The following is an 18,154-nucleotide window of genomic DNA, read 5'->3' as shown; positions in this document are numbered from 1 at the left end:
GACGGGAATAGGCAATTACGACGATGTAGCAACATACCCTAGTTACTATATTCAGCAAAGTTGCTCATTTTAGTGTTTTACTGGCTCCATCAGTGTATGTTTTGAACTTCGATGTTTCAAGCCGGCAAGCCGGATTTCAGACAACTTCTCAGAACAAACTTTTCGTCAAAAGAAGCCTCAACTAAAAGGATAAAATACGAGTATTTTTGTGGGAAAACAAAACGCTGAAAATAGCCAAGAGAGTTTCGCAAATTTCACTGATGGTGTTAACCACTGCAAAACAAACATTAAACCTTAAAGAAAGTGGCTGCCGTCCAGATAGCGTTGTTTTCAGGAAAAACTTCTCATCTTTCAACGCCAAACGGCTCTTCGCTTTTCGATGGGCAATATTTATTTCATGCTGTGATGTTTTCCAAGACAAGAAAAAGTTTATCCCGGTTGGAAAATTTTTCTCGCTTCGCTCGATTTACACTCTGCGGGAGTTGACTGTCCCGGAAGCGACGGTTATGCGTTTCCCTTTTTACGTCACACCGCGCCGCCAGGCTGCTAATGGATTCCTAAGAAGCTGCGAAAACTAGCTACGAATGAAGTAAAAAATAATCCCGTCCATCCGATGGCGAGTACTGATAGCTGAAACTTTAAAAGATATTATTAAGATTTCTTTTTATTAAGTCAACTTCAGATGCTAATAATTGAATTTGTATCCCAAAATAATCAGTGTCCAACAACCACTGCTAAACATGGAAACCCACAGCATAATACCCTAAAAATCCATTGTAATCTACTTGTTTTTAGCATCATCAGCAGCTTTCATAACCAAAAGCCACGGAAGAAAGCCGGAAGCGTAAATTTTAAATCCCATCGGTAGGGAAATACTTTTCCCTCCTTCCACCTAAGACACGAGCCCTAAGAACTTCAGAATTCTATTCCATCGCTATCGGCTTCAAACTTTCAGCTTCATCGCACCAAACCAGGCACGTCTCAATGGGATTATCGAACGGTTCGGAGAAGCGCCTATAAGCCTATGATCGGATGGGTGGGTGGTGCCGCCTGCACTAACCAATCTCTTCAAATGCGATAGCCCACTTGTTCAATGGGAAAACCGCAAAAAGTAATAAACATCCAACGAAAGCAGCGAAGGCTTTTCCAGCCGGGCAGGACGGGTTTAACCTGATGGTTGTTTTGTCACAACTTGTTTGATTACGTTCGAAGCTAATTGTTTTACTTACCCACCCGGCACGGTACGTCTATCGGACGCTGCTGGGCCAAGCCCAGAGCAAAAGATTCATCCTACTAACCATGGTTTTGCAGTCAACATGCCAGCATTGTGTGCGGGAATAAAATAACATTTTACCGCTACGTTTCATTCATTTTCACTCGACAACCAGCAGGGAGCTCATATCACTCGTTAAATCTCTGAACCTTGGACATGCTCTCGCTCAGAGCCGGTGTTACAACGCACGAGGCCCTGCGAAGATTGAGCAACGAGGCTTTCTTTGTATGTCACAAGGGCATTGGATTATAAGGCTACTGTGACAGTCCTAATTCTCTTCTTTTGGGGCAGACTCATGCTCTAACATAGTTTCCGGTCTGCTAATACCCATAGTTGTAATCATGTGCCCCAGTTCCAAATACAGCCCTGTATTTGATTTCTTAACAGCATAATCTAGGCGGGCTGCCCGGTTAAGTTTACTTATCCATTATTATTTCGAGGGGTTTGACTTCATCACTGAAGCTCAGCCTGACACCAATCAGTATACGTCGACGGCCTAAGCAGTAGTCTCATAACTAAGCTGAGATACCTTGAGAAGGAGTGTGTCTGCACCGAGTGTCAAAGGAAGCGCCAGAGGACTCCTTGTCGACATCCTTTGATCACCGAAATCGTGACCGACGTATCTTCCAATGATACAACAATACATCCGCTACAACACATCGAAAAACTATCCAGAACACACGCAGTAACATAAACTAACTGTTCGCCATGCAGTGCTCCCAGAAAACGAACGAAAAAGGAAAGGAGGACAAAGTGGACAGAAAAGAAGGAAAACCGGGATAGAAAAGAAGCAAAGAAAATGAGTAAATACAAGAGCAATAGAAACAAGAACAGAAAAAGGCGAAAACGGAGAGGAAAATATGAAATCGGTCTACCGGAAACGGGATAAAACGAAAAAGAAACACAGAAAGTGACAGAAAAAAAGGATATAAAAAGAGAAAGGACGAAATAAACGAAAAACGGAAAAGGGATAACAGTTAAAAAGGGAAAAAGACTATAATGGAGACAGAAAATGATAAAAACCGAGTAGGAAAAGATACGAGAATCGTGGCTAACACGCTAACGGACGAACGACATCACTTGCAGTGCTGTACAGTGTCGTCGTCCCGTGAGTAAAAATGAGTTAAATTAAACTTGTCAATTCGGTGGTTCGTTTACAATAGATGGAGGAAGAGACACAATATGTGTCTATAAATAACTCAACCCACCTGACGGAGTTTGAAGATACGTCGTTCCCTTAATAAGGGGGTTGTGCAGTCTCCGGTTGTCCAGCGCCGCTATGGTTCAAAGGTACATTAGTACCGGGTGTTGTGGGTTCGAATCCTCTCACCTTCCCGCTCTTTCATATTCACTCTAAAATTTTTCGTTACTTTCTGCTAGCGGGGGTAAACAAAACATAAAGATCGAAAACGGGACAGAAAAGAAAAAAAAACACAACAGAAAAGGTGTGGAACGGGAGAGAAAAAGAGGGAATACAAGACAAGATTGGGAAAATGGAGCAGAAAACAAGTAAAACCAAAGAAAAGAGAAGAATAGCAAAAGATTTGATGGTGATAATGATAATGATGATGGCCCCACCTCATACCTCTACAACCAACGCTTTGAGTGGGACGATTTATCTACTTGAGATATTGTTATAACAATGTAGCCAGCTGGTAAAAGCAAATAACGAGCTGGCTTCTAATACAGACAGATCAAACTTTCAAGTAAATATCCAAATTTCAAAAAATGCCCTAGACTCGTCCAAAACGTTTCCAACCCGAAATTTATCTGGACTTGATTAAGAATCGAACCTAATAGCAGCTAGTCAGAATTAGTTCTAGATAACAATCTAGAACTACGAGGGAGATCCGAGGGAGTCGATATAAACCTCCGCGGGAAAGCGATGGTATACGAGTTTCAAAGTCCACAAGCAAATCCAAACAAATCTGTCCAGCTTCTGCTCCAACCCCTTTGTTCAGGAATTAGACCTGACCATTAAATTTCCACATTATGTCACGCGTCCCGCGCGCGTGAAGACCGATAGAGGTAACCAGGAAAACATAAAAAGGGATATAAAGAAAGATCTGAAACGGGAAAAAAGAAGAAGAGAAAACCATAAAAATGGACCAATGAAATAGGTAAAATGAGAGACAACGATGAAAAACAAGAGGAAAAACATGATTGCAAAATTGGGACAGAAAACAAAATGGAACAATAAGACAGGAAATACAGGACAGAACAAAAGAAAAACGATAATAAAAGAGCAAAAACGGAAGACGAAAGAAGAAATTTGAAAGCAAAAATCAAAAAAAAAGTACAGAAAAGCTGACAAAATGGAACAAAAAGTGGGGAAACGGACTGGAAAAGGGAGAAAACGGAACAGAGGTAAAATGTGCGAAGGTAAGACGAAAAGCGAATTTTCTCTCTCCATTTTATTCTTTTTCTGTCGTGTTTCTTCTTTTACTGGTGTCGTTTCTTCATTTTCTTGCTGCATAATTTTCTGCTTTTCTATTCTTTCTTTTCGATCCCGTTTTTTCTCCTTTTTGTAAGATTGTTTCTCCTAGACTAGACAGAGTCTATTAGAAATTGGAATAGAATTTTAACTAGAAATTGAGCCTAAATAAGGGTTGAAACTAACTGGACTTAAAATTAGACTCAAACCTGGAATTATTTTTACGGATTTAATTTTCTTATCACAAAAATGGTGACCGATTAAATTAAAAACTTCGCAATTTTGAGTTACAGAAATTATTTTGTTTTAGGGGAATTGTGTATAACGTGCCCCCCTGGCCAATGTGCCCTCCCCCCTTCGTTTTTCCCTAATCAAGCGAAATTAAAATGCAAAACCACCCAGAAACCATAGTATTTGATGGAACTACTATGCAAGTATGACAGTTGTCACATGCTGTAAAAACAAAACAAAAATAAACTTGTTTTTGAGCAGCTTCCGATGTAACTTTTGGTGTCTTTTATATAAGCTATTTTCTTGTCAAAATCTGTAAATAACCGGTTGTTGCGATTCGATTGCGTGAAGTGAACTTCCAAAAGACATCTCTGCTAAAAATGACGGTATGAAACACTTGATTTGCTTTAGCATTTAATATTTTTTCAAATAAGTAAAAGCAGGCCAATATGCCCCACATGCGGTGGTGCAATTTGCCCCCCTTGCAAGAGTGGCTATAAACATACGTTAACAGATCTAAGTTGAAGTCAATTGCCATTATTTAATTCAATTAGTATTGTAGAGTAACCGTGGTAGGAATAATTTATTACCAACGTCCAAACTCCAGGTAATTCAACTACGCGGTGCAAAATGCCACAGCTGCAGTATAATGTGCCCCATGCAGAAAAGAAAAAGTGCACCAGAGAGCCGAAACTAGGTTTATTTTATATGAAAATACGATATTTTGAAAACAAAAGAAATAGTTTTACTTTCTACAAAATAGAGTTGGTCTGTCACTGCTGGTAGAAACAATCAAATTATACCGCATTGGGCATATTATACCGCAGGTGGGGCATTTTACCCCGAGCAAACGAGAAACACAACATTTAGGTGCTTTTATTAAATAATTGCTAGGAGATTTATTCCACAATACTAAATGAAATAAACAATTGCAATTGGTTGTCAGCTTAAATACCAACATATACTCGTAGTTGTCACGTTAATTTGGGGAAGCATAACAGAGATATATCCATTTATTCTCAGGGGGGGGGCACATTATACACAATTCCCCTGCATTAAATTTAAAGAGAAGCTGGAGCACATCCCCCAATATGTCCGAGAAGAAACGAAAATGAAAATGAAGAAACGAGACCAGAAAAAGAAGAAACACGTCACAAAAAGACTTCTATGGAGAAAAAAAAGGAAACGGAAGACATAAGGAGCAAATCGGAAAAGAAAAACAAAAAGTGACAAAATAGGTAGATAAGCAAAGACAAAACGGAACAGACAAAAACGAAAACCAGGGTAGAATTCGAGTTCAAAAGCGAAAGACAGACGAAAATCGAGACCGGAAAAAATCGAGACGGCATAGAAAATGACAAAAAAAACAGTTGGCATTGGGACCTGAAAACTGGGAAAAAAGATGTAAAACGAAACAGAGGAAAATATGGACTCAGGAAAAAGGTGATAAACGGGACAGAAACGGGACAAAGAAAAAAGGGAAAAAAGAGCGGGAGAGAGAAAAGGATGGAAGCAATAGAAACCAAAAGCGAAAAAAGAATGGCGAGATGCAAAAAGAAAACTGATGAAGAAAACGAGGAAAACGGGAAAAAGAGATAAAAAACGAAAAATGGAAAATAAAACATAAAAACCGGAGAGGAAAGAAAAAAGGAGTCAAAATAGAATAAACGTGACAGGAAAGACGAAAAAACAGGGACCTAAAAAGAGGAAAAACGGGACAGATGAAGACGAAAAACGATAAGGAAAGGAGATAAAAAGAGCTAGAAAACAATTGGGGAAGAATAAATGCTTAATGCGAGAAAAGTAGATTCAGGCAAACTGAAAATTGTTGATACAGGGATACCTCGATATAAGACAATTTATAATTTCAAAAAGTTGTCTTAAATCGAAATTGTCTTATATCGAAACATGGTTTTTTCAAACAAAATTTGCATTAGCGGTCGCCAGTTTTGCTCTGTGTTAAATGTTTACGGTTTTTGAACTATTTATTATTGTTTGAACTATTATTTTTTTACTGTTTTTGGGGTTATTTTGAAATAATGAACATCTTCATGGCTCCGATTTCAGAATGGAAAATCAGCTCTGGTATCGTTACCAGCTATGTCAAAGGGATTTGTTTCGATATAAGACAAAATTGTCTTATATCGAATTGTCTTATATCGAGGTTGTTTTATAACGAGGCTGTCTTATATCGAGGTATCCCTGTATTAGGCCAAAAATATAGACTTAGCGAAGGTGAGAGTCGAACTTTGACGAACTTTGATCAGACGAAATTTCTCCTCATCCATCACCATCCTACAGTCATCGTCAAACCAATCGTTCCGCTGATTCCGGGCCACATGCCCGATGGGGCTCTCCGCTACACTGCTGATGGTTGTTTTGATAGTGTTCCAACAGTCCTCGAGAGGGGATTCGTTCTTTTCCGGCAGCGCAGCTTCGAGTGAATGCGCGTAATTTGTGGCGACGTCTGGCTGCTTCAGCCGCGCGAGACCTAACCGTGGCTGGCGTCGGCACCAAATGTTGTTCACAACTGAGAGTCTTGGGCGCATCTTAACCATCACTAGGTAGTGGTCCAAGTCAACGTTAGCGCTTCGATAGGATCTGACGTCGATAATGTCTGAGAAGTGCTGACTGTCGATCAAAACGTGGTCGATCTGTGATTCTGTCTGATTTGGTGACCTCCAGGTGTACTTGAGATGGATTCTGTGCTGGAAAAAGGTACTACGAACGGCCATATTCTTGGAGGCGGCAAAGTCGACAAGTCTGAGGCTCATTTCATTGGTCCGCTGGTGTGCACTGTATCTTCCAATCACCGGTTTGTATCCCTCCTCCTGGCTGACCTGAGCATTGAAATCCCCGATGACGATCTTGATATCATATTTTGGGCAGCGGTTGTATTCACTCTCCAACTGCGCGTAGAATTCATCCTTGTCGTCATCGGTACTTCTGAGGTGAGGGCTGTGCACGTTGATGATGCTTATGTTGAAGAATCGGCCCTTGACTCTCAACCTGCACATTCGAGGATTGATTGGCCACCATCCAATACCCCGTTTCCGCATCTCGCCCATCACTATGAAAGCTGTACCCAGCTCGTGTGTGTTGCCGCAGCTCTGGTAGATGGTATGTCCATCTCTGAACGTACGTACCGTTGAGCTCTTCCAGCACACCTCCTGCAGCGCTACGACGTCGAACTTGCGGCTCTTCAATACGTCGGAGAGCACTCGAGTGCTCCCTTGGAAGTTGAGAGATCGGCAGTTCCACGTCCCGAGTTACCAATCCATTTTCGTGGCGTGGGTCTATTCCGATTGTTCCAGTAAGAATTTTTTTGCTCTTCGTTCCGTGCTTTAGTATTTTTCGTGGTGACGGCTTGCAAAGCCTGCTACACCAACCCCCTGTTTCGCCGGAGGGCCAACGAAGCTCGAAACAGCCCTCCTTTCCTGTCAGCATACGACCTTGGCTTCCACCGGGGTCGGTTACCCGATCTCCATCAAAGCTGCTCGTATCCCGGCTGGTACCACGAGGAGGTAGGAATAGGAGTTGCTGAATAAGAGACTATGAACCACTCCCAAGCAACAATGTGAGTTTTACTGTACTCTTATGACGGTTTTCAATGCCAATTTTGGTCTTAAATGCCATCACAAGAGTGTAATAAAACCCAAATTGTTACTTGGGCTGTAGGGTCTATTTTATGCCTACACGTGCACCGACGGTACGCATTATTCAGCCGTTTACCAGCCAAACTTATTATACCTGAAAATAAAAATCAGGCATTATGAAACGAGCCAATATAATCCCTAATTTGATAAGCATTTCCTCTTACCAACGCTAATATGCAGAGATATAGCACCCTACACGCTTAAACAGAAGACAAGGTCAAATAATCAAAAAATGTTATTGTTGAACGTGTTAGTAGAATATTAAATATGAAAACAAGGGTTTTCCGTAATTTATACTTATACAACAAATTCACGAAATATTCACATGCAAGTGATTCGTACACAAAATATTTACTTTAAAATAGATTGGAAAAACAGAATAAGAACTTTAAAATAGATCGGCGTTTTTGAAACCATGAACAGGAAATTTTTCAAGAGAAGAGACTTCAGACCTCTTCCGGAGCAGCATGAGAGTTCCGGCCCGACTTGACATGCTTTCACTATTCTAGTTTGAGCAAATGATGGTACAACGACAATGGCGTCCACATGTGGTACCGAAAGTGTGGAATCCGGTTAATACCCTGGAGTTAAACCCGGCTAAGGAAAAACTGGGCGATTGCGAGAGGCAAACTGAAGCAGAAGGTTGGAACTGCACGCGACTAGAAGGAGTTGAAGCAAAAAAGGAATTTGGCTGCCGAACAAGTGGGAAACGAGCTGGTGCGAATGATAATGATGGGCCCCGTGTTCGGGAGAAAGTTCGAGCAAACTTACCCTTAAGCATCTCCATGAACTTGTATCAAACATATATTGGCCAAAGTTAACCATTTTCAGAGGAAAAGTTTTCCCTTTTACCCTTCTTAGCATTGCTAAGGTTTTCGATTTGATATCAATCAAAGATGTAAAACAAGTCAGAACCACTGTACAAGTTACCCGCTCAGGAATTAAAAATTGCACCGAAATGCCGAAAGTTGTGCGCGTGAATACTTCCAATCATGTTAATCATGTTTAATTAATTTATTGAAAACATTCTGTACACTAATTATATGCTTCCATGTTTCAGGTTGTCCGTATGTTTATCATCGTGGTCACCATCTTCGCTATCTGCTGGCTGCCCTATCATCTGTTTTTTGTGTACGCTTATCACAACAACCAGATAACATCGTCCAGCTACGTGCAGCAGCTGTACCTGGGCTTCTACTGGCTGGCCATGTCCAATGCGATGGTCAATCCCATCATCTACTACTGGATGAATGGCAGGTGAGCGTTTGATAAAATAAATTCCGTTTGAAAGGGTGGCTTATTTTCAAACAAGCAAAAATGGCATCCATTTTCATAATCTCATGTTGTTCCTTCAGTTACCGGCTTCGCGGGGTAATCAGTGAAATGAAAATTCATCCCGTTAGCGTTGTGCCGTTTTCCCCGCTAAACTTCAAGTGCTGTTGCTTTCGTTACAGGTTTCGAGTGTACTTCCAGGAGATCATATGCTTCTGCTGCCTGCAGCTTATCAACACACGCATGAAGGACGGTGGTCCACCGGGTGTGCTGTTCCACAAGAATTCAAACTCCGAACTCGGCCGGTACCGATCCTGTGAGTATACCTGAACGAGTGATGCGTTCCTTTTTTTTAGAATGGAAAAATCTCTTTTTTGCGTTCCTTCCTTCCAGCTTAACTGAAAATTGTAGAAAACATTCCAGCTCTCGGTGTTCATTTCTTTTCCCGTATTATCTCGTTGGGATTGACTTTACATTTTAAATCCGGTTTCAAGCTTCACTGGGTGGAAATGAATGCACACATCCGGAACAAACTGCGTCGGAATCATTTCACCTGCACCGGACACGGGTGTAATCCAAAAATCGTGATTTTACATGACGAAAAGAATCAATTTTAATCTTTGCGTAGCTTCCGGAAAGCAAGTTGAAATGTGTGAAAAAAATGAGAAAACAGATTAATTGAATTTCTGTGAAAATTAGGGCAAAATTATGGTTGCATTTAGTCACAGTGAATCAGTGTGGAAAAGTTCAGACGAATTCGTGAAAGGTCGACTTGAATATCCTACAGTTTTTCGTCACGTAATGTCTCCTCCCGTGTGCGAACTATTTTTTTCCACCAGTGTAAATCGGATCTGATGGAAATCTGATACGTGTGAAGCCATCTGTGCGAAAATGAAATGTGAAAATGGAAATGCGCTGCAGAGCTTCTATCTATCTGCATTTTTTTTTGCATAGAATGCAGAATAGAACGCACGGTTCCATTGGGATTGTAGGAAAAGGAACCCAATTTTAACAGCTTGCGGGTTCACGTGGACCGCGAATTTGTGCTGGAATTATGTATCTCGGCTAGACAAGTGCCCCACGACCAGCAAGCGCTCTGTGACATGAATTTAATTTCAGAGGAGGCTGTCACAGTACACACGTATGATATCTACCCACTGGCGTGCCCAGACCTTAACGGAAGATGGTGTGACACTGACTTTTCATCCTGGGGCCTATCACGGGTACGCCACTGTACCTATCTAGCAGGATTAGTTTCACTAATGGAGCGTATAGGATATGCTTTAATCGTCGGGGTAAATTAAATGTGTACCGCTGCAAAGTAACGTTACATTGCTCAAACGAGGTGAAACATTGAGATAAAAAAGCGTCACTCTCAAAGCAAATGGTATATTCTAAATATTCGGTGGAAGCAAAAAAAAACGGAATAAAGTTTATCAGAGTGTTTTGAGTTAACTTTTCCATAAAACTAGTGTGACGCACGGTACATTCAAATGAAACCGCCATAAAATGTATCGTCAAGTTACGCTTCCTACTGGGGCGTAAATTTGTTCTATCTGACCGACCAAGCCAACCCTTCCAAATTACGCCGCTTGGGTCGAAAAATGGCATTTTAGTGTTGATTGCGGACCGTGTTCTACGTGCTGATTGTTATTCCGACTGACAAAAGGAACGTGTCACGATTTGCCGTTGCTGAAAGTGTGCGTGCTTGATAGCTGAAAGGGTATTTACTTTATTTGTGAGGGGCTATTGAATTATGCAATACCTTTCGACGGGCAAGTATAGGTTTCCTTCAATCAACAATTTTGCTGAAACAAAGCAGAGTGACGAACATCTTTTAATCAAGGTTTCACTCTAGGTGAATTATAATTGAACATGGAAGTTAGGACAAATTAATGGAAGCTTTCCCTTCCGATTGATTAGTAATTCATCCCAATAATGTTTGCCGATGAAATCAATTTTTTTCTTCTTTCCTAATCCAAATTTGCAAGAAAGATAAACCCTTAAATAAATTATAAATTCCACGTAAATTTAGTGAAAATAAACCATGTGGAAAGCGAGAGAAACGGAAATCAGTTTTGGATTCAGCACCTCAAAAAACATATAATTCACCTAAATTGTCTCATGCATCTGGAAAAGAATTATTTTTTGCAGACCTGTGTTATCTATATCAATCAATTGTCAATGACATTCTCCATTTTTAGGTTTGATCGTACACTCTTAAATGATTCTACCTGTAAATTGGTCGGATTTAGTTAAAGTTAGGTTGAAACTACTCAAAATGCCCTTAAAGTGTACAAACTCAGATTTTGAGTAGTTTTTCAACCAAAAAATTGGTAGTAGGAACTTAAAATTGCGTTATTTGTCATAGAGAATAATTCAATTATCGGTAGCAAGTAGCCAAAATTGGTTGAAATTTTTACCCAAATTTTGAGTTTGTACACTTTAAGGGCATTTTGAGTAGTTTCAATCTAGCTTTAACTAAATCCGACCTATTTACAGGTAGAATCATTTAAGAGTGTAGTAAATTCACATTAATAATAATACTGATAGTTTTCCTGTTCGAGTATGGTAAAAAGGCGATGACGCAATGATGACGAAAATGCGATGAAAAGGTTACGAAAAAGTAACGAAAAGTTGACAAAAAAATGACGAAACCAAGCCGTTCGTGACGGTCATGTACGGATGGTCAACTGCAAGTGACGTAGGATAATTGTGGTCTTTTGTTGTCGCGAGCAGCTTTTCCTGCCAAATCAAGCACTTCCGCAGCTAGATATTCCATCACGGCAGCCAGATAAACGGGAGCTCCAGCTTCTACACGCTCAGATTCCTTTCCTCAGCAACCGGTGAATACGACCGACCGGGCACTGCAGACCTGCACGGCTCGAGCGTGACTTTGCCTTGCCCTTGGGTTTTCCTCCTTTGCCGCGTCCAGACATGTCGATGAGATATTGACAGTTGACGGCTTACCTCTTGTTATATATCAGAACAAGCGACAAGATTCGGCTGTGCTGGATGGAAGGATGGAATTGTATAATTTGAAAAATGAATTTCCCGCCTATTTTTAATGGTCCGTCATTCCATCTCCAACGTTGAACAAACTGGAGGGTTTCAATTTCGGTCTGGGCAAAACAGGCAAAGTGGTCCGTTTCAATTTGTTTGTTCCCAGTGTGTCGTTCACATTTTGCTGCCAAAGCGAAATAACGCTACGCATTACTGTAGCTCCGTACTCGTTTATTTAGCAATGGTGATCGATAGATTTGTGTTGCTAAAGAAAATCGAGAGGAAAGTCTTAAGGGGGCATAGTACTTTTTACACTTTATTTTTATTTTTTTTCTCGATAACGCGAAAACCGAGTCGATTCGGTTTTTTGCATTCTAAACATTGCACTTTATACTAATATTTACAATATTGTTTGCTTATGTGAACCTCTTCTCCTCTCCCTTACGGCTCCTTGAACATGATCATTCGAAAAAAACGTGATTTGCGGTACCATGGATTGGCGCTGGGGAGCTTATCCGAATTGAAAAATTCCAAAATGACATTAAAGTATATTAAATTATCTCGTGTTTGACCTATCCTTTTTTTGAATTCGAACGCATAACAAAATGGCGGACATTCAAACATAAAAGTAAGGTTTTTAGTCGAAAAAATTGACTTTAAACATTTCTAAAAAATACAAAAATTGTAATATCGAAAAAAGGATAGGTCAAACACTAGATAATTTTGTTGGCTTTGAAACAAAAAAAGAATCATGAGAATTGCTTGAGCCGTTCTTGAGATATTTATGGTAGGGTACGGGAGGGTATTCCCATCAGGCTGCTCATTTCGGCATACATTACCTTTTTTGGTTACACTTTCCCACATAAAAGCTTTGCCGCTATATAACAATACTGAAACGAATATAGCACTCATAGGCTTTAATGTGTTATAACTATTTTCATAAAAATGTAAGTAATTTGCTTAATTTTATTCAATAAACATCAAAACCACTGTTTTTCCACTAGCACGTAACCAAGCTGAAAAAACCAGCAGCAATCGCTTAAGCGTATCCGCTCTTGATGACGGAACACACAATTATGATCATGTTTACTTATTCTAGAAACTAAACAGCTGTGAATATGCTATCACAGAACAATTGTACTTCTTTTTATCACGGAAGAACACAAAAATTCCCCTCTGATATAAAAACATAAATCAATTTTCATTCACTGCCCATTAGCAGCAGTTTGTTTTTAATTCCAGCATATGGTGCGTTATTTACACTACTACCAATATATGTGCTGACATATCTGGTATTTGAGTGAACTGGCGCTACTGTATATGAACCATTCAATGATACACTAGCGCCAGCAGCAAGCTGTTGTCACTGCAAAACTAATTATCTTCAATGAGCCCGGAATGTAGGCAATAGCGAGAAGTTATCCATCGGTCTCTCTTTTCTTGTCTCTTTTGATCTGTTTTTTGAAAAGCATTTAATCGCTGTGCTAGCTATTTCGGCCTGTCGGAATTAAAAAAACACAGACACCACTATAGAAAATGGGCTCAATTTAGCCGCAGCGACTTCATCATTTCTCGCGACTATAACTCAAATTCAGTAGCGTTTTATTAAGACCAAAATACACGCCGATATTCAGTAAATATTATTCTATCAACTGGTATAAAAATCTTGTCTTGAATAAATGTAGTTTCAACGTAGTTCCTGAATATTGTTCAGGCTACCGCTTAATGGGCTAGAAATATCCACCTACCCCGGCTTTAGGCTACTGACGATGGCTACAATATATTGTGTCATTCACGTTTATCGTACGCAACTACCGACTAATAAGTTTAATCCAATTAATTTTTCTAACGGGACAACGTGTAACTATATCGGTAAATATCGGTAAAATAAATAAAGTGATATTATTGCTTACTGATAACTATCAGTAGTTAATGATAGTTTTCCCATCCCTAATCTGTTGGGACAACGAACTTGTGTCATTTTTTCTGGCACACTTCCCTAACACAGACATCAAATTGGACTAGGTTTAATCGCGTTCGTAAGAAATCTGTTGGCACGAGAGGGCTTTGTCACTCTTTCTGGCGTACTTCCCAAGCAAGGACATCAAAACAGTCTAGGTTTAACCGGGGTGTTAAGAAATCTTGTTGGAATGAAGAGACTTGGTCACTTGTTTTGGCTTACTTCCCAAGCACAGATATCAAATTGGTATAGGTTTAGATGATCGAATCACGAAGCAAGAATTCTGGTAAAACATAGGTTCATTATTTTCAATTTTTCAATAGTTCAACATCAAGAATCCATACTTTTCTTCATTTGGGTCAATTCTTAGAAGATTTTTCGATCGATTGGTGTAAGAATATTGAAAATCGATAGGAAAACCGCTGAGCTATTAGCGCTCAAAACCTTTCATTTTTCGTGACGCTCGCATTTTTTGGAACCCTGTGTCAAAACTTGCCGTAAGACTTAGTCCTACGTCAAAAAATTTGAAGGAACACTGATTTTAGAAACGAGGAAGTGCCAAATCGGTCCTTCACCAGAGTCGCCACGATGTCTCCCTACGGCTCACAAAACCAGGTCTAAAATTTGGGCCCAAAATCTGATAAAGATTGTGGCCCAAAAAATAAACCACAATTTAGTCCAAGTCTGGAGCAAAATTTGATAAAAGAATATGGCCCATGATACAGTCCGGGTCCAAAATATGGTTCAAGTCCAGAATCTGGTTGCTGATTTGCTTCAGGTTCAAAATCTGACCCAAGATGTAGTCTAAAATCTTGTTTATAATCTGGCCCAATTTGAAAATCTGGTCCAACATTTGATCCAAAATCTAGACTAAAATCTTATAAAAAATGTGGTTCAGAATCTGGTCCCACATCCAATCCAAAATTTGATCAAAAAATGTGGTCCAAAATGTTATGCAAAACCTGGACCAAATTTGATAAAAATGTGGTCCAAAATCTGGTCCAGAATAAGATGAAGGCCCAGCGTATGGTTCAGGTCCAAAATTTGGTTCAAAATATGGCCAAAAATGTACCCCAAAATCTGATCCAGAATCTAGTTAAAATCTGTTCTAATGTTTGTTACAAATTCTGGAACAGAATTTGATAAAAAAGCGTGCGATCTGATCAAAAATATCTGGTTTGTATTCTGATCTAGTTTCAAAATCTAGACCCAAATTTGATTCAAAGAAATGTGTCCCCGTCAGGCCAGGTCCAGAATCTGGTTCAAGATCTGATTCAAAATCTGGTTGCTGGTTAAAAATCCGATTAAAAATGTGTCCCAAAATCTGGTTTATACTCTGGTCCAGTTCCGGACCCAAATTTGATTTAAAATCTGGTCCCAAATCTGATCCAAAATCTGATAAAAAATGTGGTTCAAACTGCAATAAAAAACCTGATCAAAAATCACGATGCAGTCCAGGTCCGGAAGCTGGTTCAAAAGCTTATCAAAAATCTGGTTGGTGACTTAAAAATTGATCAAAAAACTGTGGCTCCTAATCTGGCTTAAAAAATCTGAACAAAAATGTCGTCCAAAATCAGGTTTAAAACCTGGTCCAGTTTTAGAATCTGGTCCAAGTTTTGATCCAATATCTGGTCCGAAATCTGATAAAAAAATGAGAACGAAGATGTGGTTCAGGTTCAAAATCTGTTTTTGGTACAGAATGTGGTCCAGTATCTGGTCCAGAAAGCTAGTTTAAATCTTTTCAAAAATTTGTTACGAAATTTCGAACAAAATCTGATCAAACATGTGGTCTAGAATTTATTGGCAGGTTCAGAATCTGGTTGATGGTTTAAAATCTTATCAAAAATTATAAACCTGGAAGGAGCACTGATTTAAGAACCGAGAGAGTGCAATGTCACGCTATGGCTCTGCCTGCATCATTTATATTCTTATTAAATTTGCACCGTTTCAAGCTAATTTCGAACCGGTATGTGGTATTAATTAATTATTCCGCCTGTAATACCTACTAAAATTCAAGTAAGCCATCCTGCTCTAATTGATTAACTATAATTCGTTTTCTGTTTCTCCATTCTGACAGACCGTCAGCGATCGTTCTCGGTACGGTGGCGACCGCAGTATCACAGTGCCGAAGAATTCCGGCTACAGCCGGGGCCAGCAGCTCCAGTGCAGAACCACCGGAACCATTTGTCGCACGCCGGACCCTGCCGCACGATGGTCAGCGTGGTTAACGCATTGGACAACAACAACAAACAGCTACAGCAGCAGCAGCAGCAGCACCAACAGAATCCGCAAGTGTTACGCGACTCGACCGCAATGGGACCGGGTGGGATGGCGACCGACATCACCGAACTGCAGGCGCTTAATTTTCTGCCCCGGTTGCCCAGTTCATCGCAGGACCTTTCCCGGCACCGGGACCATTCGTCCAGCAGCCATGCCAGCCACGAATACTCCTGACATCCGCAGTACGATTAAGGGAACCGGCGCGTTCCGACCGGTGACTGAAGACTGGACAGTAGATGGGTGCTCTAATAGTGTAAGGATGTCGCTAGTCGTTAGTTGTTTACCTGATCTATCGCGTAACGCAGTAAAGGGATGACAATAGTAGAACAGAAGTTTAGCAATGTTTTGCTGACAGCATCGGGAGAAAGTGTTTGATTTCAGATTGAAGCAGACTAGGGAAACATTATTTAATAATTAATTACTTCATTAATTAACTAGCAATTTCCACTGGAATGCACAGAAAAGCCATTTGGTGATTATTCGACATTATCTCGGAGAAAAACAACGATCCGTCGATGATGGTCAATTACAGCAGCTAGGCCTACTGTGTTGTGCCCGTTGGTTGTACTTTATTAGATAATGGAATCAATTCTATGTATCAGCCCTTTGAATTATTTCTACAGACGTTCAAATCGGTTTAGATTTGCAAAAGACATTAGGCAAGTAAGAAATAAACAAACAAGCTCGATCACAGCATGCGTGATTTTTGTTTCATATTTTCATTAATAAATTTATTTGAACTCTTTGCTCAAATATTACAGGCATCGATTATACTAATATAGCGAATATTTTAAATTTGACGGTAGCATCTATAAATTGTGTAGCGCATAACTTTGAGAAAGCTCTGTGAAATTTGCCCGAATCGGTCCTTTACATTCGCGTACATGTAACAAGGGTACTTGTTGATTAGAAAGTACAAATTCATGTTTTACTGAATCAAATTTATGAATGGTCGGCGAGGAAGATGATAGGAAGTGGTTATGCACCGGTTAGGAGTGCATAGCAAATACGAATCGTCAGTGATTGAGTTGTCCCTTCGGTGCTGCGCTGCTGCAGCAGCCGGAAACGAATGCATTAGCATATTATGTATATATCTGTGGTCGGAGAAATCAACTCTGGCATGATTTCTTTTGGCGTTTTCCGATAATCTGAAAGAGCTTAACTTTTCCGCCGGGCGACTGAATTTCCAATTCAAATTTAAAATCTATTGTGTTCTGGATTTGGATTTTGTAACAAAAAAAGTGAGAACGTTTTTCCTTCCACCTGGAAGATGGTTTTTGAATCTGAAATAGTGGCGAAAGTGTTTCTTATTCAAAAATAAAACAAATCACAGAATCAAACGCATCTGGTGCCCGCCACCGCACAAGAGGAGAGAAAATAATAAAAACATTTTCAATGGAGATACAAAAGAAAATACTGGAAAACCGGAACTGTGTTAAACTTATATTATTTTAAAGTGTGAACAAAAGAAATTTTCCCTGAGCTTGAACCTTCGACTTTATTACTGAATTTTTTTTACCGCATACCGTTGATGACCGATTCAAGCAAGCTTTCAACTTTGCACATAATCGTCTATCCAGGGAGTTTTGGTGGATCGACTACTACTACTACTACTACTACTACTACTACTACTACTACTACTACTACTACTACTACTACTACTACTACTACTACTACTACTACTACTACTACTACTACTACTACTACTACTACTACTACTACTACTACTACTACTACTACTACTACTACTACTACTACTACTACTACTACTACTACTACTACTACTACTACTACTACTACTACTACTACTACTACTACTACTACTACTACTACTACTACTACTACTACTACTACTACTACTACTACTACTACTACTACTACTACTACTACTACTACTACTACTACTACTACTACTACTACTACTACTACTACTACTACTACTACTACTACTACTACTACTACTACTACTACTACTACTACTACTACTACTACTACTACTACTACTACTACTACTACTACTACTACTACTACTACTACTACTACTA

General features: G+C 39.8%; 1 protein-coding gene across 1 annotated transcript in view; it reads left to right on the top strand.

Moving 5' to 3' along the window:
* LOC128745356 (tachykinin-like peptides receptor 86C) overlaps nt 1–16,283 on the top strand; it is a 113,923-nt gene extending 97,640 nt beyond the window's left edge. The window contains exons 7-9 of the mRNA XM_053842402.1: nt 8,655–8,851; nt 9,049–9,182; nt 15,907–16,283. Of these exons, the coding sequence (XP_053698377.1) occupies nt 8,655–8,851; nt 9,049–9,182; nt 15,907–16,283 (708 nt within the window). The remainder of the gene's footprint in view (nt 1–8,654; nt 8,852–9,048; nt 9,183–15,906) is intronic.
* Nucleotides 16,284–18,154: the final 1,871 nt, after the last annotated feature.

The sequence above is a fragment of the Sabethes cyaneus genome, chromosome 1, assembly GCF_943734655.1.
Source record: "Sabethes cyaneus chromosome 1, idSabCyanKW18_F2, whole genome shotgun sequence".
NCBI classification, from domain to species: domain Eukaryota; kingdom Metazoa; phylum Arthropoda; class Insecta; order Diptera; family Culicidae; genus Sabethes; species Sabethes cyaneus.
The sequence above is the reverse complement of the archived record's forward strand: the minus strand, read 5'-3'. Positions and strand labels throughout refer to the sequence as shown.